Source organism: Salvelinus alpinus, chromosome 17 (genome assembly GCF_045679555.1).
Source record: "Salvelinus alpinus chromosome 17, SLU_Salpinus.1, whole genome shotgun sequence".
Taxonomy (NCBI): Eukaryota; Metazoa; Chordata; class Actinopteri; order Salmoniformes; family Salmonidae; genus Salvelinus; species Salvelinus alpinus.
In genome coordinates, this window is record NC_092102.1 from 49,616,143 (window position 1) to 49,637,141 (window position 20,999).

At 49.8% G+C, this 20,999-nt stretch overlaps 1 protein-coding gene across 1 annotated transcript in view; it reads right to left on the reverse strand.

Moving 5' to 3' along the window:
* LOC139543133 (CDK5 and ABL1 enzyme substrate 2-like) overlaps positions 1-20,999 on the reverse strand; it is a 102,263-nt gene that overhangs the window by 7,873 nt on the left and 73,391 nt on the right. The window contains exons 5-8 of the mRNA XM_071349351.1: positions 17,026-17,191; positions 11,895-11,992; positions 6,599-6,705; positions 2,555-2,759 (exon numbers count right to left, since the gene is read on the reverse strand). Of these exons, the coding sequence (XP_071205452.1) occupies positions 2,555-2,759; positions 6,599-6,705; positions 11,895-11,992; positions 17,026-17,191 (576 nt within the window). The remainder of the gene's footprint in view (positions 1-2,554; positions 2,760-6,598; positions 6,706-11,894; positions 11,993-17,025; positions 17,192-20,999) is intronic.

The window sequence follows — 20,999 nt, forward strand, 5'->3', positions numbered from 1 at the left end:
TCAGAGGGGCCATGGGGGTCAGAGGGCCATGGGGGTCAGAGGGGTCATGGGGGTCAGAGGGCCATGGGGGTCAGAGGGGCCATGGGGGTCAGAGGGCCATGGGTCAGAGGGGCCATGGGGGTCAGAGGGCCATGGGGGTCAGAGGGCCATGGGGGTTAGAGGGCCATGGGGGTCAGAGGGCCATGGGGGTCAGAGGGCCATGGGGGTCAGAGGGCCATGGGGGTCAGAGGGGCCATGGGGGTCAGAGGGGCCATGGGGGTCAGAGGGCCATGGGGGTCAGAGGGGCCATGGGGGTCAGAGGGCCATGGGGGTCAGAGGGCCATGGGGGTCAGAGGGCCAGGGGGGTCAGAGGGGCCATGGGGGTCAGAGGGGCCATGGGGGTCAGAGGGCCATGGGGGTCAGAGGGGCCATGGGGGTCATGGGGGTCAGAGGGCCATGGGGGTCAGAGGGGCCATGGGGGTCAGAGGGGCCATGGGGGTCAGAGGGCCATGGGGGTCAGAGGGCCATGGGGGTCAGAGGGGCCATGGGGGTCAGAGGGCCATGGGGGTCAGAGGGCCATGGGGGTCAGAGGGGCATGGGGGTCAAAGGGCCATGGGGGTCAGAGGGGCCATGGGGGTCAGAGGGCCATGGGGGTCAGAGGGCCATGGGGGTCAGAGGGCCATGGGGGTCAGAGGGGCATGGGGGTCAAAGGGCCATGGGGGTCAGAGGGCCACGGGGGTCAGAGGGGCCACGGGGGTCAGAGGGCCATGGGGGTCAGAGGGCCACGGGGGTCAGAGGGGCCACGGGGGTCAGAGGGGCCACGGGGGTCAGAGGGCCATGGGGGTCAGAGGGCCATGGGGGTCAGAGGGGCCATGGGGGTCAGAGGGCCATGGGGGTCAGAGGGGCCATGGGGGTCAGAGGGCCATGGGGGTCAGAGGGCCATGGGGGTCAGAGGGGCCAAGGGGGTCAGAGGGGCCATGGGGGTCAGAGGGCCATGGGGGTCAGAGGGGCCATGGGGGTCAGAGGGCCATGGGGGTCAGAGGGCCATGGGGGTCAGAGGGGCCATGGGGGTCAGAGGGGCCATGGGGGTCAGAGGGCCATGGGGGTCAGAGGGGCATGGGGGTCAGAGGGGCCATGGAGGTCAGAGGGGCCATGGGGGCCATGGGGGTCAGAGGGGCCATGGGGGTCAGAGGGGCCATGGGTGTCAGAGGGCCATGGGGGTCAGAGGGGCCATGGGGGTCAGAGGGCCATGGGGGTCAGAGGGCCATGGGGGTCAGAGGGCCATGGGGGTCAGGGGGGTCATGGGGGTCAAAGGGCCATGGGGGTCAAAGTGCCATGGGAGTCAGAGGGCCATGGGGGCCATGGGGGTCAGGGGTGCCATGGAGGTCAGGGGGTCATGGGGGTCAGAGAGACCATGGGGGTCAGAGGGCCATGGGGGTCAAAGGGCCATGGGGGTCAAAGTGCCATGGGAGTCAGAGGGGTCAGAGGGCCATGGGGGTCAGAGGGCCATGGGGGTCAGAGGGGCCATGGGGGTCAGAGGGCCATGGGGGTCAGAGGGCCATGGGGGTCAGAGGGCCATGGGGGTCAGAGGGGCATGGGGGTCAAAGGGCCATGGGGGTCAGAGGGGCCATGGGGGTCAGAGGGCCATGGGGGTCAGAGGGCCATGGGGGTCAGAGGGCCATGGGGGTCAGAGGGGCATGGGGGTCAGAGGGCCATGGGGGTCAGAGGGCCATGGGGGTCAGAGGGGCCATGGGGGTCAGAGGGCCATGGGGGTCAGAGGGGCCATGGGGGTCAGAGGGGCCATGGGGGTCAGAGGGGTCATGGGGGTCAGAGGGGTCATGGGGGTCAGAGGGGCCATGGGGGTCAGAGGGGTCATGGGGGTCATGGGGGCCATGGGGGTCAGAGGGGCATGGGGGTCAGGGGTGCCATGGAGGTCAGGGGGGTCATGGGGGTCAGAGGGGTCATGGGGGTCAGAGGGGTCATGGGGGTCAGAGGGGCCATGGGGGTCAGGGGGGCCATGGGGGTCAGAGGGGTCATGGGGGTCAGAGGGGTCATGGGGGTCAGAGGGGTCATGGGGGTCAGAGGGCCATGGGGTCAGAGAGGGGAACAGCCTAAGGTAACAAAAGGAAACCCTAAACAACGGAGCAACATGACTGAAAGCGTTTCCCAGGATAGGCCTGTTCTTGGGATGAGAAAGAACTCTGAACGGAGGTTGTTAGTTGAGTCCAGGAGCTTAACGTTGGTCCAACAACAAGCTCTCATAAAGAAAACACAACAAGACAGCCCATAAAGAGAATAGTAATAATATACAGGTACATCTATGATAAAGAGAATAGTAATAATATACAGGTACATCTATGATAAAGAGAATAGTAATAATGTACAGGTACATCTATGATAAAGAGAATAGTAATAATATACAGGTACATCTATGATAAAGAGAATAGTAATAATATACAGGTACATCTATGATAAAGAGAATAGTAATAATATACAGGTACATCTATGATAAAGAGAATAGTAATAATATACAGGTACATCTATGATAAAGAGAATAGTAATAATATACAGGTACATCTATGAGCTGCGTGACGTCCTGCTTCTTGAGGTCGCTGCTGATCTTAGCGGCGAGGAGCACGCAGGCGGCGCACACCAACTTCCTGTTGTGTTTGTTGAGTCGCCCCTGGAGGACCAGCTTCTCAAAGTACACAAACGCCATCGCCACGGTGACCGGCTGCAGTCCGCAGTCATCACCCACCGTACGTATCTCCCTTTTCAGACTGGAGGAGAGAGAGAGAGAGAGAGAGATCGATTGGGTTTCTATTTTAACAAACCTAACTCAATCTAAACGCAGGTAGCGCTATAGGTCCAGTGGTGTGTCCGAAATATTGTTTGCGATTTTCACGATCACCAATTATCGGCGCGCTTCCTGGCGTTGCCGCGAAAAGGGGCCACGTTTTTATGAATGAACAAGTTGTGGGTGTGTCGAGGCTTGGTTGTGGGTGTGTCGTTGTGGGTGTTGTGGGTGTGTCGAGGCCCCTCACTGGCCAATCAGAACGTGCTCCATGGTGAAATATGTGGTTGTTTCAAGTTGTGTTTTTTGTTGCCTCGGAAACAACACCAATTCCAATGTCAGAAACAAAAAAATATAACGTAGACATCTTTGCTAAATATGTTAACTTGTTCTAAGTCATTTTATTGGCTTCAATAGCATTCACACTGATATAGGGGCTAAGACTACTGTAAAATGCATTATGGCTGAGCAGGGACATGGCAAACAATGTCAATAAGAAACATTTTCATTCATTATTGATAAGGTCTAAAAAAATATAATTAATAACTCTAATTAAACTCTAAATTAAACAACAACTTGTTTTAAATAGGCTACGTCACACTTACAGGCACCATCATTTCAAACAACACAGATTATAGAGGGTTTTTACACACATCCAAACTGTTCACAGTAGCAGGACAAAGATCCTATATGAATAGAGAGAGAGAGAGAGAACGTCCTCTCCCCGTTCCACTGCTCCCCTGTGGTTTATCAACATAATTGGAACCATTTTACAGATCAGACTGCATTCACACATCTCCAGAAGATTTGAGAAAGCGAGTCACGGACGTCCGTTGTAACCATAAAACCAGGAAGGTGTTTGGTTGTAATAAAATTTAAACGATAAACAAATAATGTATTTATTTTTATTTTTATCAACAACAACAATGAATACATGTTAAATGGGGATACCTAGTCAGTTGTACAACAGAAAGGGGGGATACCTAGTCAGTTGTACAACAGAAAGGGGGATACCTAGTCAGTTGTACAACAGAAAGGGGGATACCTAGTCAGTTGTACAACAGAAAGGGGGGATACCTAGTCAGTTGTACAACAGAAAGGGGGATACCTAGTCAGTTGTACAACAGAAAGGGGGGATACCTAGTCAGTTGTACAACAGAAAGGGGGGATACCTAGTCAGTTGTACAACAGAAAGGGGGATACCTAGTCAGTTATACAACAGAAAGGGGGGATACCTAGTCAGTTGTACAACAGAAAGGGGGATACCTAGTCAGTTATACAACAGAAAGGGGGATACCTAGTCAGTTATACAACAGAAAGGGGGATACCTAGTCAGTTGTACAACAGAAAGGGGGATACCTAGTCAGTTGTACAACAGAAAGGGGGGATACCTAGTCAGTTGTACAACAGAAAGGGGGGATACCTAGTCAGTTGTACAACAGAAAGGGGGATACCTAGTCAGTTATACAACAGAAAGGGGGGATACCTAGTCAGTTGTACAACAGAAAGGGGGATACCTAGTCAGTTATACAACAGAAAGGGGGATACCTAGTCAGTTATACAACAGAAAGGGGGATACCTAGTCAGTTGTACAACAGAAAGGGGGATACCTAGTCAGTTGTACAACAGAAAGGGGGATACCTAGTCAGTTATACAACAGAAAGGGGGATACCTAGTCAGTTGTACAACAGAAAGAAGGGATACCTAGTCAGTTGTACAACAGAAAGGGGGATACCTAGTCAGTTGTACAACAGAAAGGGGGATACCTAGTCAGTTGTACAACAGAAAGGGGGGATACCTAGTCAGTTGTACAACAGACAGGGGGATACCTAGTCAGTTGTACAACATAAAGGGGGATACCTAGTCAGTTGTACAACAGAAAGGGGGGATACCTAGTCAGTTATACAACAGAAAGGGGGATACCTAGTCAGTTGTACAACAGAAATGGGGGTACCTAGTCAGTTATACAACAGAAAAGGGGATACCTAGTCAGTTATACAACAGAAAGGGGGGATACCTAGTCAGTTGTACAACAGAAAGGGGGATACCTAGTCAGTTGTACAACAGAAAGGGGGGTACCTAGTCAGTTGTACAACAGAAAGGGGGATACCTAGTCAGTTGTACAACAGAAAGGGGGGATACCTAGTCAGTTGTACAACAGAAAGGGGGATACCTAGTCAGTTGTACAACAGAAAGGGGGGATACCTAGTCAGTTGTACAACAGAAAGGGGGGATACCTAGTCAGTTGTACAACAGAAAGGGGGGATACCTAGTCAGTTGTACAACAGAAAGGGGGATACCTAGTCAGTTGTACAACAGAAAGGGGGGATACCTAGTCAGTTGTACAACAGAAAGGGGGGATACCTAGTCAGTTGTACAACAGAAAGGGGTATACCTAGTCAGTTGTACAACAGAAAGGGGGGATACCTAGTCAGTTGTACAACAGAAAGGGGGGATACCTAGTCAGTTGTACAACAGAAAGGGGGGATACCTAGTCAGTTGTACAACAGAAAGGGGGATACCTAGTCAGTTATACAACAGAAAGGGGGTATACCTAGTCAGTTGTACAACAGAAAGGGGGATACCTAGTCAGTTGTACAACAGAAAGGGGGGATACCTAGTCAGTTGTACAACAGAAAGGGGGATACCTAGTCAGTTGTACAACAGAAAGGGGGTATACCTAGTCAGTTGTACAACAGAAAGGGGGATACCTAGTCAGTTGTACAACAGAAAGGGGGGGATACCTAGTCAGTTGTACAACAGAAAGGGGGGTACCTAGTAGAGGTCGACCGATTAATCGGGGTCGATTTCAAATTTAATTATTTAATCTTTATTTAACTAGGCAAGTCAGTTAAGAACACATTCTTATTTTCAATGACGGCCTAGGAACGTTTTGCCTCGTTAAGGGGCAGAACGACAGATTTTTAACCTTGTCAGCTCGGGGGATTCAATCTTGCAACCTTACAGTTAACTAGTCCAATGCTCTAACACCTGATTACATTGCACTCCACGAGGAGCCTGCCTGTTACGCGAATGCAGTAAGCTAAGGTAAATTGCTAGCTAGCATTAAACTTATCTTATAAAAAACAATCAATCAATGACTGTCATTGCTCCAATGTGTACTTAACCATAAACATCAATGCCTTTCTTAAAATCAATACACAGGGAGAGAGAGAAGGGGGGAAGAGAGAGGGGGGGAGAGAGAGGGTGAGAGTGAGAGGGAGAGAGAGAGGGGGGGAAGAGAGAGGGTGAGAGGGAGAGAGAGAGGGGGGGAAGAGAGAGGGTGAGAGTGAGAGGGAGAGAGAGAGGGGGGGAAGAGAGAGGGTGAGAGGGAGAGAGAGAGGGGGGAAGAGAGAGGGTGAGAGGGAGAGGGAGAGGGGGAAGAGAGAGGGAGAGGGAGAGAGAGAGGGGGGAAGAGAGAGAGTGAGAGGGAGAGGGAGAGAGAGAGGGGGAAGAGAGAGGGTGAGAGGGAGAGAGAGAGGGGGAAGAGAGAGGGTGAGAGCGAGAGGGAGAGAGAGAGGAGGGAAGAGAGAGGGGAACAGAGAGGGGGGAGGGAGGGGGTGTTGGGATAAGATTAAGACAAAACATCTATGGAAATGACCGTGCACACACACACACACACACACACACACACACACACACACACACACACACACACACACACACACACACACACACACACACACACACACACACACACACACACACACACACACACACACACACACACACACACACACACACACACACACACACACACACACACACACACACACACACACACACACACACACACACACACACACACACACTACAGTAGTATACCTCCTGATCTTGCTGAGAGTCAGCTTGACTTGAGGAAACTTCTCTTTAAACGTCTCGTTCATGTCCTTTTTCAGATCAGATGGCTTCACGTACTCTATCACTGTCGTCTAGAGTGAGGGAGAGCGGGGGGGAGGAGAGAGGGAGAGAGAGAAGAAGAGAGAGGGAAGGAGGGGGGGAGAAGGAAAGAGGGAGGGAGAGAGAGAGGAGGGAGTGGAGAGAGGAAGGGGGAGAGAGAGGGAAGGAGAGGGGGGGAAGAGAGAGAGAGGGGGTAGGGGGAGGAGATAGGTAGAGAGAGGGAGGGGAAGAGAGAGAGGGAGGTAGGGGTAGGAGATAGGGAGAGAGAGGGAAGGAGAGGAGAGGGGGGAAGAGAGAGAGGGGTAGGGGGGGGAGATAGGTAGAGAGAGGGAAGGAGAGGAGAGGGGGGGAAGAGAGAGAGGGGGTAGGGGGAGGAGATAGGTAGAGAGAGGGAGGGGAAGAGAGAGAGGGAGGTAGGGGTAGGAGATAGGGAGAGAGAGGGAAGGAGAGGAGAGGGGGGGAAGAGAGAGAGGGGGTAGGGGGAGGAGATAGGTAGAGAGAGGGAAGGAGAGGAGAGGGGGGGAAGAGAGAGAGGGGGTAGGGGGAGGAGATAGGGAGAGAGAGGGAGGGGAAGAGAGAGAGGGAGGTAGGGGTAGGAGATAGGGAGAGAGAGAGAGGGAGGTAGGGGTAAGAGAAAGGGAGAGAGATAGAGAGAAAATATTAATCAATAACTCTATAATGTTTTTAATTTGGCCCAATAAAAGAAAGTCCATAATGGTATCTAATAACAATGGGAGCTTTGCATGAATGGACTGCTGTACACTGTGATTACAACACTGTCTAGTGATTAGAACACTGTCTAGTGATTAGAACCCTGTCTAGTGATTAGAACCATGTCTAGTGATTAGAACCCTGTCTAGTGATTACAACACTGTCTAGTGATTAGAACCCTGTCTAGTGATTATAACACTGTCTAGTGATTAGAACCATGTCTAGTGATTAGAACCCTGTCTAGTGATTAGAACCATGTCTAGTGATTAGAACCCTGTCTAGTGATTAGAACACTGTCTAGTGATTAGAACACTGTCTAGTGATTAGAACACTGTCTAGTGATTACAACACTGTCTAGTGATTATAACACTGTCTAGTGATTAGAACACTGTCTAGTGATTAGAACCCTGTCTAGTGATTAGAACACTGTCTAGTGATTAGAACCCTGTCTAGTGATTAGAACACTGTCTAGTGATTAGAACCCTGTCTAGTGATTAGAACACTGTCTAGTGATTAGAACACTGTCTAGTGATTAGAACCCTGTCTAGTGATTAGAACACTGTCTAGTGATTAGAACACTGTCTAGTGATTAGAACCCTGTCTAATGATTAGAACACTGCCTAGTGATTATAACACTGTCTAGTGATTACAACACTATCTAGTGATTACAACACTGTCTAGTGATTAGAACACTGTCTAGTGATTAGAACCCTGTCTAGTGATTAGAACCCTGTCTAGTGATTAGAACCCTGTCTAGTGATTACAACACTGTCTAGTGATTATAACACTGTCTAGCGATTATAACACTGTCTAGTGATTAGAACACTGTCTAGTGATTAGAACACTGTCTAGTGATTATAACACTGTCTAGTGATTACAACACTGTCTAGTGATTACAACACTGTCTAGTGATTAGAACACTGTCTAGTGATTAGAACCCTGTCTAGTGATTACAACACTGTCTAGTGATTAGAACACTGTCTAGTGATTATAACACTGTCTAGTGATTACAACACTGTCTAGTGATTACCACACTGTCTAGTGATTACAACACTGTCTAGTGATTACCACACTGTCTAGTGATTACAACACTGTCTAGTGATTAGAACACTGTCTAGTGATTAGAACACTGTCTAGTGATTAGAACCCTGTCTAGTGATTAGAACACTGTCTAGTGATTAGAACCTTGTCTAGTGATTGTTGAAAGTAGTTACCAATGTTGAAAGTAGTTACCACAGGTCAACGAGCAGTTGACTGAGGAGTTAATTAAAGGGATTTCCCCCATGATGTGACTATAAACCTAATAATACAACATCTATCTAAGCTGTGTATATATAACTCAATATCTATATAAACTCAGCAAAAAAAGAAACGTCCCTTTTTCAGGACCCTGTCTTTCAAAGATAATTCGTAAAAATGCCAAAACTTCACAGATCTTCATTGTAAAGGGTTTAAACACTGTTTCCCATTCCTGTTCAATGAACCATAAACAATTAATAAACATGCACCTGTGGAACGGTCGTTAAGACACTAACAGCTTACAGACGGTAGGCAATTAAGGTCACAGTTATGAAAACTGTGACCTAAAGAGGCCTTTCTGCTGACTCTGAAAAACACCAAAAGAAAGATGCCCAGGGTCCCTGCTCATCTGTGTGAACGTGCCTTAGGCATGCTGCAAGGAGGCATGATGACTGCAGATGTGGCCAGGGCAATAAATTGGGGGCAATAAATTGCAATGTCCGTACTGTGAGACGCCTAAGACAGCGCTACAGGGAGACAGGACGGACAGCTGATCGTCCTCGCAGTGGCAGACCACGTGTAACAACACCTGCACAGGATCGGTACATCCGAACATCACACCTGCGGGACAGGTACAGGATGGCAACAACAACTGCCCGAGTTACACCAAGAACGCACAATCCCTCCATCAGTGCTCAGACTGTCCGCAATAGGCTGAGAGAGGCTGGACTGAGGGCTTGTAGGCCTGTTGTAAGGCAGGTCCTCACCAGACATCACCGGCAACAACGTCGCCTATGGGTACAAACCCACCGTCGCTGAACCAGACAGGACTGGCAAAAAGTGTTCTTTACTGAGGAGTCGCGGTTTTGTCTCACCAGGGGTGATGGTCGGATTCGCGTTTATCGTCGAAGAAATGAGCGTAACACCGAGGCCTGTACTCTGGAGCGGGATCAATTTGGAGGTGGAGGGTCCGTCATGGTCTGGGGCGGTGTGTCACAGCATCATCAGACTGAGCTTGTAGTCATTGCAGGCAATCTCAACTCTGTGCGTTACAGGGAAGACATCCTCCTCCCTCATGTAGTACCCTTCCTGCAGGCTCATCCTGACATGACCCTCCAGCATGACAATGCCACCAGCCATACTGCTCGTTCTGTGCGTGATTTCCTGCAAGACAGGAATGTCAGGGTTCTGCCATGGCCAGCGAAGAGCCCGGATCTCAATCCCATTGAGCACGTCTGGGACCTGTTGGATCGGAGGGCTAGGACCATTCCCCCCAGAAATGTCCGGGAACTTGCAGGTGCCTTGGTGGAAGAGTAGGGTAACATCTCACAGCAAGAACTGGCAAATCTGGTGCAGTCCATGAGGAGGAGATGCACTGCAGTACTTAATGCAGCTGGTGGCCACACCAGATACTGACTGTTACTTTTGATTTTGATCCCCCCCCCTTTGTTCAGGGACACATTATTCAATTTCTGTTAGTCACATGTCTGTGGAACTTGTTCAGTATATGTCTCAGTTGTTGAATCTTATGTTCATACAAATATTTACACATGTTAAGTTTGCTGAAAATAAACGCAGTTGACAGTGAGAGGACAGAGAGGACATGACATGGCAGGACATGACATGGCAGGACATGACAGGAAAGGACAGGACATGGCAGGACATGACAGGACATGGCAGGGCATGGCAGGACATGGCAGGACATGACAGGAAAGGACAGGACATGACATGGCAGGACATGGCAGGACATGACAGGACATGGCAGGACATTACATGGCAGGACATGGCAGGACATGACATGACAGGACATGCCAGGACAGGACAGGACATGACAGGACAGGACAGGACAGGAAAGGACAGGACATGACAGGGGAGGACAGGACATGACAGGGGAGGACAGGACAGGACAGGGCATGACAGGACAGGACAGGAAAGGACAGGACATGACAGGGGAGGACAGGACAGGGCATGACAGGACAGGAAAGGACAGGACATGACAGGAAAGGACAGGACATGACAGGGGAGGACAGGACATGACAGGGGAGGACAGGACAGGGCATGACATGTCGGACAGGAAAGGACAGGACATGACAGGGGAGGACAGGACATGACAGGGAATGACAGAACAGGAAAGGACAGGACATGACAGGGTAGGACAGGACAGGGCATGACAGGACAGGACAGGACATGGCAGGACAGGGGAGGGAAGAGGGAGAGTGTGTAGCCAAGCTTTTTAATACAGCACACTAAAGGGATATGCCTCAGTCCTGGCCCCATGCCTGTGGGATAATTATTGTGTGTGTGGTGTGTGTGTGTGTGTGTGTGTGTGTGTGTGTGTGTGTGTGTGTGTGTGTGTGTGTGTGTGTGTGTGTGTGTGTGTGGTGTGTGTGTGTGTGGTGTGTGTTTGTTTATGTGTGTGTGGTGTGTGTTTGTTTATGTGTGTGTGGTGTGTGTGTGGTGTGTGTGATGAGGGCAGAACGTTTGGTTTGGATATCCACATGTGGTTTAGATAGGTAGGAAGGACTGGAGGGACTAACAATGGTTTAGATAGTTAGGAAGGGGCTGGAGGGACTAACAATGGTTTAGATAGGTAGGAAGGGACTGGAGGGACTAACAATGGTTTAGATAGGTAGGAAGGGACTGGAGGGACTAACAATGGTTTAGATAGGTAGGAAGGGACTGGAGCAACTAACAATGGTTTAGATAGGTAGGAAGGGACTGGAGCAACTAACAATGGTTTAGATAGGTAGGAAGGGACTGGAGGGACTAACAATGGTTTAGATAGGTAGGAAGGACTGGAGGGACTAACAATGGTTTAGATAGGTAGGAAGGGACTGGAGGGACTAACAATGGTTTAGATAGGTAGGAAGGGACTGGAGGGACTAACAATGGTTTAGATAGGTAGGAAGGGACTGGAGGGACTAACAATGGTTTAGATAGGTAGGAAGGGACTGGAGAGACTAACAATGGTTTAGATAGGTAGGAAGGGACTGGAGGGACTAACAATGGTTTAGATAGGTAGGAAGGGACTGGAGGGACTAACAATGGTTTAGATAGGTAGGAAGGACTGGAGGGACTAACAATGGTTTAGATAGGTAGGAAGGGACTGGAGGGACTAACAATGGAGCTAAACACCTCCTCTCTCTGTCTCTCTCCATCTCCCTCTGTCTCTCTCCATCTCCCTCTGTCTCTCTCCCTCTGTCTCTCGGTCTATCTCCCTCTGTCTCTCTCTGTCCCTCCCTCCCTCCCTCCCTCCCTCCCTCCCTCATACCATGTATGAGGCGAAGATCAGGACTCTCTTGTGTTTCCCACAGGGCCACTGGGGGTCACTCAGAAGGTTGGGGTCATAGTCTCCAGTGTCATCCACACCTGGAGAGGACAGTAAATACATGAACATTAGATCAGACACACACACACACACACACACACACACACACACACACACACAGACACAGACACACACACACACACACACAGACAGACACAGACACAGACACAGACACACACACACACACACACACACACACACACACACACACACACACACACACAGCTGTGTGTTGCTAGTTAACAAAGTGTTGCTAAATCAGGCCCAGGGACGTAGGGAAGACACGACGGGGTGGAAAACACAGCTAGCAGTGCTGTGATTATCAACATCTGTGGTAATGTGACTGACACACATGCATACGCACACAAGAAGTCCCCCTCACACGCTCCCTCTCCTCACACACAGGCCATGCTGATCACTGCCGAGGCTGACAGTCTGTCTCTCAGTGCAGAGATGAGTAGCCAGTCACTCTCTCGCTGTTTCAATTTGAAATTCAATTTCACTATCTAGACCCCAGCAGCAACACCCCTCTGTTATTCACTGTGATTCATCAGAGGTGGATGAAGCAGAATGTTCCATCTCTCTCTCTCTCTCTCTCTCTCTCTCTCTCTCTCTCTCTCTCTCTCTCTCTCTCTCTCTCTCTCTCTCTCTCTCTGTCTCTCTCTCTCTGTCTCTCTCTCTCTCTCTGTCTCTCTCTCTCTGTCTCTCTCCCTCTCTCTCTTCTCCATCACATTTTACCCATGGCCTGGGTCAGAAGGACCAGCATGGTAGCATGGTGCAGTAGAACCAGCATGGTAGAATGGTGCAGTAGAACCAGCATGGTAGCATGGTGCAGTAGAACCACCATGGTAGCATGGTGCAGTAGAACCAGCATGGTAGCATGGTACAGTAGAACCAGCATGGTAGCATGGTGCAGTAGACCCAGCATGGTAGCATGGTGCAGTAGAACCAGCATGGTAGCATGGTACAGTAAAACCAGCATGGTAGCATGGTTCAGTAGAACCAGCATGGTAGCATGGTGCAGTAGACCCAGCATGGTAGCATGGTGCAGTAGAACCAGCATGGTAGCATGGTGCAGTAGAACCAGCATGGTAGCATGGTGCAGTAGAACCAGCATGGTAGCATGGTGCAGTAGAACCAGCATGGTGCAGTAGAACCAGCATGGTAGCATGGTGCAGTAGACCCGCATGGTGCAGTAGAACCAGTATGGTAGCATGGTGCAGTAGAACCAGCATGGTGCAGTAGAACCAGCATGGTAGCATGGTGCAGTAGACCCGCATGGTAGCATGGTGCAGTAGACCCGCATGGTAGCATGGTGCTGTAGACCCGCATGGTGCAGTAGAACCAGCATGGTAGCATGGTGCAGTAGAACCAGCATGGTGCAGTAGAACCAGCATGGTAGCATGGTGCAGTAGAACCAGCATGGTAGCATGGTGCAGTAGACCCGCATGGTGCAGTAGAACCAGCATGGTAGCATGGTGCAGTAGAACCAGCATAGTAGCATGGTACAGTAGAACCAGCATGGTAGCATGGTGCAGTAGAACCAGCATGGTAGCATGGTGCAGTAGAACCAGCATGGTAGCATGGTGCAGTAGAACCAGCATGGTAGCATGGTGCAGTAGAACCAGCATGGTAGCATGGTGCAGTAGAACCAGCATGGTAGCATGGTGCAGTAGACCCGCATGGTAGCATGGTGCAGTAGACCCGCATGGTGCAGTAGAACCAGCATGGTAGCATGGTGCAGTAGAACCAGCATGGTAGCATGGTGCATGGTGCAGTAAAACCAACATGGTAGCATGGTGCAGTAGAACCAGCATGGTAGCATGGTGCAGTAGACCCGCATGGTAGCATGGTGCAGTAGAACCAGCATGGTAGCATGGTGCAGTAGAACCAGCATAGTAGCATGGTGCAGTAGAACCAGCATAGTAGCATGGTGCAGTAGCACCAGCATGGTAGCATGGTGCAGTAGAACCAGCATGGTGCAGTAGCACCAGCATGGTGCAGTAGAACCAGCATAGTAGCATGGTGCAGTAGAACCAGCATAGTAGCATGGTGCAGTAGAACCAGCATGGTAGAATGGTGCAGTAGAACCAGCATGGTGCAGTAGCACCAGCATGGTGCAGTAGAACCAGCATGGTGCAGTAGAACCAGCATGGTAGCATGGTGCAGTAGCACCAGCATGGTAGAGTAAAACCAGCATGGTAGCATGGTGCAGTAGAACCAGCATGGTAGCATGGTGCAGTAGAACCAGCATGGTGCAGTAGAACCAGCATGGTAGCATGGTGCAGTAGAACCAGCATGGTACAGTAGAACCAGCATGGTAGCATGGTGCAGTAGAACCAGCATGGTAGCATGGTGCAGTAGCACCAGCATGGTAGCATGGTGCAGTAGAACCAGCATGGTAGCATGGTGCAGTAGAACCAGCATGGTAGCATGGTACAGTAGCACCAGCATGGTAGCATGGTGCAGTAGCACCAGCATGGTGCAGTAGAACCAGCATGGTAGCATGGTGCAGTAGAACCAGCATGGTGCAGTAGAACCAGCATGGTACAGTAGAACCAGCATGGTAGCATGGTACAGTAGAACCAGCATGGTAGAATGGTGCAGTAGAACCAGCATGGTAGCATGGTGCAGTAGAACCAGCATGGTAGCATGGTGCAGTAGAACCAGCATAGTAGCATGGTGCAGTAGAACCAGCATGGTAGCATGGTGCAGTAGAACCAGCATGGTAGCATGGTGCAGTAGAACCAGCATAGTAGCATGGTGCAGTAGAACCAGCATGGTAGCATGGTGCAGTAGAACCAGCATGGTAGCATGGTGCAGTAGAACCAGCATGGTAGCATGGTGCAGTAGAACCAGCATGGTAGCATGGTGCAGTAGAACCAGCATGGTAGCATGGTGCAGTAGAACCAGCATGGTAGCATGGTGCAGTAGAACCAGCATGGTAGCATGGTGCAGTAGAACCACCATGGTAGCATGGTGCATGGTGCAGTAGAACCAGCATGGTAGCATGGTACAGTAGGACCAGCATGGTAGCATGGTACAGTAGAACCAGCATGGTAGCATGGTGCAGTAGAACCAGCATGGTAGCATGGTGCAGTAGAACCAGCATGGTAGCATGGTGCAGTAGAACCAGCATGGTAGCATGGTGCAGTAGAACCAGCATGGTAGCATGGTGCAGTAGAACCACCATGGTAGCATGGTGCATGGTGCAGTAGAACCAGCATGGTAGCATGGTACAGTAGGACCAGCATGGTAGCATGGTACAGTAGAACCAGCATGGTAGCATGGTGCAGTAGAACCAGCATGGTAGCATGGTGCAGTAGAACCAGCATGGTAGCATGGTGCATGGTGCAGTAGAACCAGCATGGTAGCATGGTGCAGTAGAACCAGCATGGTAGCATGGTAGCATTGTGCAGTAGAACCAGCATGGTAGCATGGTGCAAATGAACCAGCATGGTAGCATGGTACAGTAGAACCAGCATGGTAGCATGGTAGCATGGTGCAGTAGAACCAGCATGGTAGCATGGTGCAGTAGCACCAGCATGGTATTATGGTGCAGAAGCACCAGCATGGTTCAGTAGAACCAGCATGGTAGCATGGTGCATGGTGCAGTAGAACCAGCATGGTAGCATGGTGCAGTAGAACCAGCATGGTAGCATGGTAGCATGGTGTAGTAGAACCAGCATGGTAGCATGGTGCAGTAGAACCAGCATGGTAGCATGGTACAGTAGAACCAGCATGGTAGCATGGTTCAGTAGAACCAGCATGGTAGCATGGTGCAGTAAACCCAGCATGGTAGCATGGTGCATGGTTCAGTAGAACCAGCATGGTAGCATGGTACAGTAGAACCAGCATGGTAGCATGGTGCAGTAAACCCAGCATGGTAGCATGGTGCATGGTTCAGTAGAACCAGCATGGTAGCATGGTACAGTAGAACCAGCATGGTAGCATGGTGCAGTAGAACCAGCATGGTAGCATAGTAGCATGGTGCAGTAGAACCACTATGGTAGCATGGTGCAGTAGAACCAGCATGGTAGCATAGTGCAGTGGAACCAGCATGGTAGCATGGTGCAGTAGAACCAGCATGGTAGCATGGTAGCATGGTGCAGTAGAACCAGCATGGTAGTATGGTGCAGTAGAACCAGCATGGTAGCATGGTGCAGTAGAACCAGCATGGTAGCATGGTGCAAATGAACCAGCATGGTAGCATGGTACAGTAGAACCAGCATGGTAGCATGGTGCAGTAGCACCAGCATGGTATTATGGTGCAGAAGCACCAGCATGGTAGAATGGTTCAGTAGAACCAGCATGGTAGCATGGTGCATGGTGCAGTAGAACCAGCATGGTAGCATGGTGCAGTAGAACCAGCATGGTAGCATGGTACAGTAGAACCAGCATGGTAGCATGGTTCAGTAGAACCAGCATGGTAGCATGGTGCAGTAAACCCAGCATGGTAGCATGGTGCATGGTTCAGTAGAACCAGCATGGTAGCATGGTACAGTAGAACCAGCATGGTAGCATGGTGCAGTAGAACCAGCATGGTAGCATAGTAGCATGGTGCAGTAGAACCAGCATGGTAGCATGGTGCAGTAGAACCAGCATGGTAGCATAGTGCAGTGGAACCAGCATGGTAGCATGGTGCAGTAGAACCACCATGGTAGCATGGTAGCATGGTGCAGTAGAACCAGCATGGTAGCATGGTGCAGTAGAACCAGCATGGTAGTATGGTGCAGTAGAACCAGCATGGTAGCATGGTGCAGTAGAACCAGCATGGTAGCATGGTGCAGTAGAACCAGCATGGTAGCATGGTACAGTAGAACCAGCATGGTAGCATGGTTCAGTAGAACCAGCATGGTAGCATGGTGCAGTAGAACCAGCATGGTAGCATGGTGCATGGTGCAGTAGAACCAGCATGGTAGCATGGTGCAGTAGCGGTCATAACCCTGTGGAAAGCAGGTACAGTCAGTCCACAATATGACAGCTCCAATCTGCCCTCTGATGAACCAGGAAATGTTCACCATATTGCTAAATGACCAACATCCATTCCTACTGATGCAACCGGGTCAAATACCTAAATCCAGTCCCACGTTGGAGTGGAGCCTAGTCGGGGTGTAGTTTCTGGGGATGCTGTTCCGGGTCACCTGGGGGAGGGGCACCTGCAGGGTGATGTCCACCGAGGAAGTCTTCTGGCGGACCAGAGCATTGGTCGGGTACAGGAACTGGGCGTACGACACCGTCTGGGGAGGAGGTCAATCAATCAATCAATCAGGAGATGGACGTACAACACCATGAGGGGAGAAGGAAGAAAACATGTGATAGGGACAACAATACACAGCCTGCGTAGCGTAGCATAGTAACACAGCACAGTCTAGCGTAGCATAGTAACACAGCAAAGTCTAGCGTAGCATAGTAAAATAGCCCAGTCTATCGAAGCATCGTAAAACAGCACAGTCTATCGAAAAACAGTGAAACACCACAGTCTAGCGTAGCACAGTCTAGCATAGCACAGTAAAACAGCACAGTCTAGCATAGCACAGTAAAACAGCACAGTCTAGCATAGCACAGTAAAACAGCCCAGTCTAGCATAGCATAGTAAAACAGCACAGTCTAGCATAGCACAGTAAAACAGCAGAGTCTAGCGTAGCATAGTAAAATAGCACTGTCTAGCGTAGCATAGTAAAATAGCACAGTCTAGCGTAGCATAGTAAAATAGCACTGTCTAGCGTAGCATAGTAAAATAGCACAGTGTAGCAAAATATAGTAAAATAGCACTGTCTAGCGTAGCATAGTAAAACAGCACAGTCTAGCGTAGCATAGTAAAACAGCACAGTCTAGCGTAGCATAGTAAAATAGCACTGTCTAGCGTAGCATAGTAAAATAGCACTGTCTAGCGTAGCATAGTAAAATAGCACTGTCTAGCGTAGCATAGTAAAATAGCACTGTCTAGCGTAGCATAGTAAAACAGCACAGCCTAGCGTAGCACAGTCTAGCATAGCACAGTAAAACAGCACAGTCTAGAATAGCACAGTAAAACAGCACTGTCTAGCATAGCACAGTAAAACAGCACTGTCTAGCGTAGCACAGTAAAACAGCACTGTCTAGCATAGCACAGTAAAACAGCACTGTCTAGCATAGCACAGTAAAACAGCACAGCCTAGCGTAGCACAGTCTAGCATAGCACAGTAAAACAGCACAGCCTAGCGTAGCACAGTAAAACAGCACTGTCTAGCATAGCACAGGGAAGCAAAACACAGCACAGTATGAAACAGCATGGTGCAGTATAGTTCCTAACCCTGTGGACTGATACTGGGGCGGCAGGTAGCCTAGTGGTTAGAGCGTTGGTTCAGTAACTGAAAGGTTGCAAGATCAAATCCCGGAGCTGACAAGGTAAAAACCTGTCGTTCTTCTCCTGAACAAGGCAGTTGAAAATAAGAATTTGTTCTTAACTGACTTGCTTGGCTAAATAAATTATTATTTAACAAAAAAGTAATTGTAATTGCTAAAATATACTTAAATATCAAAAGTAGAAGTATAAATCATTTTAACTTCCTCATATTAAGCAAACCAGATGGACACTTTTTCTCTTCTTTTAATAGATTTGACAGATAGCCAAGGGCGCACTCCCAACTCTCATACATAACTGACAAACGAAGGATGTGTTTAGTCTGCCAGGTCAAAGGCAGTAGGGACGACCAGGAATGTTCTGTTGATAAGTGGACCATTTTCCTGTCCTGCTAAGCATTCAAAATGTAACGAGTACCTTTCGGTGTCAGGTAAAACGTACGGAGTAAAAATAATTGTCTTTAGGAATGTAGTGAAGTAAAAGTTGTCAAAAATATAAATAGTAAAGTACAGATACACCCCCCCCCCCCCCCCCCCCCCAAAAAAAACTACTTAAGTCGTACTTTAAAGTATTAAAGTATTTGAAGTCCCAAATGGCACCTTATTTCCTACATAGTCCACTATAGGCTCTGGTCAAACGTAGTGCACTGTATGAGGAATAGAGAGTTTGGGACACGCTATCTGTTAGGACTACTCTAGTTTTGGGGGCACCCCCCCCCAGTTTTGGGGGCACCCCCCTGGAATATAATCTAAGACATCTCTAGTTTTGGGGGCACCCCCCTGGAATATAATCTAAGACATCTCTAGTTTTGGGGGCACCCCCCCCCCCCTGGAATATAATCTAAGACATCTCTAGTTTTGGGGGCACCCCCCCACCCCCCTGGAATATAATCTAAGACATCTCTAGTTTTGGGGGCCCCCCCCCTGGAATATAATCTAAGGCATCTCTAGTTTTGGGGGCACCCCCCTGGAATATAATCTAAGACATCTCTAGTTTTGGGGGCACCCCCCTGGAATATAATCTAAGGCATCTCTAGTTTTGGGGGCACCCCCCTGGAATATAATCTAAGACATCTCTAGTTTTGGGGGCACCCCCCTGGAATATAATCTAAGACATCTCTAGTTTTGGGGGCACCCCCCCCCCCCTGGAATATAATCTAAGACATCTCTAGTTTTGGGGGCACCCCCCCACCCCCCTGGAATATAATCTAAGACATCTCTAGTTTTGGGGCCCCCCCCCCTGGAATATAATCTAAGGCATCTCTAGTTTTGGGGGCACCCCCCTGGAATATAATCTAAGACATCTCTAGTTTTGGGGGCACCCCCCTGGAATATAATCTAAGGCATCTCTAGTTTTGGGGGCACCCCCCTGGAATATAATCTAAGGCATCTCTAGTTTTGGGGGCACCCCCCTGGAATATAATCTAAGACATCTCTAGTTTTGGGGGCACCCCCCTGGAATATAATCTAAGGCATCTCTAGTTTTGGGGGCACCCCCCTGGAATATAATCTAAGACATCTCTAGTTTTGGGGGCACCCCCCTGGAATATAATCTAAGGCATCTCTAGTTTTGGGGGCACCCCCCCCCCCCCTAGAATATAATCTAAGGCATCTCTAGTTTTGGGGGCACCCCCCCCCCCCCCTGGAATATAATCTAAGGCATCTCTAGTTTTGGGGGCACCCCCCCCCCCCCCTAGAATATAATCTAAGGCATCTCTAGTTTTGGGGGCAACCCCCCCCCCCCTGGAATATAATCTAAGGCATCTCTAGTTTTGGGGGCACCCCCCCCCCCTGGAATATAATCTAAAACATCTCTAGTTTTGGGGGCACCCCCCTGGAATATAATATAAGACATCTCTAGTTTTGGGGGCCCCCCCCCTGGAATATAATCTAAGACATGTCTAGTTTTGGGGGCACCCCCCTGGAATATAATCTAAGGCATCTCTAGTTTTGGGGTTACCCCCCCCTGGAATATAATCTAAGGCATCTCTAGTTTTGGGGGCACCCCCCCCCCCCCTGGAATATAATCTAAGGCATCTCTAGTTTTGGGGGCACCCCCCCCCTGGAATATAATCTAAGGCATCTCTAGTTTTGGGGGCACCCCCCCCCTGGAATATAATCTAAAACATCTCTAGTTTCCCCCCCCCCCCTGGAATATAATCTAAGACATCTCTAGTTTTGGGGGCACCCCCCTGGAATATAATCTAAGGCATCTCTAGTTTTGGGGGCACCCCCCCCCCCTGGAATATAATCTAAGGCATCTCTAGTTTTGGGGGCACCCCCCCCCCCCCTGGAATATAATCTAAGGCATCTCTAGTTTTGGGGGCACCCCCCCCCCCCCCTGGAATATAATCTAAGACATCTCTAGTTTTGGGGGCACCCCCCCCCCCCCTGGAATATAATCTAAAACATCTCTAGTTTTGGGGGCACCCCCCCCCCCCCCCCTGGAATATAATCTAAGGCATCTCTAGTTTTGGGGGCACCCCCCTGGAATATAATCTAAGGCATCTCTAGTTTTGGGGGCACCCCCCTGGAATATAATCTAAGGCATCTCTAGTTTTGGGGGCACCCCCCTGGAATATAATCTAAGGCATCTCTAGTTTTGGGGGCACCCCCCTGGAATATAATCTAAGGCATCTCTAGTTTTGGGGGCACCCCCCCCCCCCCTGGAATATAATCTAAAACATCTCTAGTTTTGGGGGC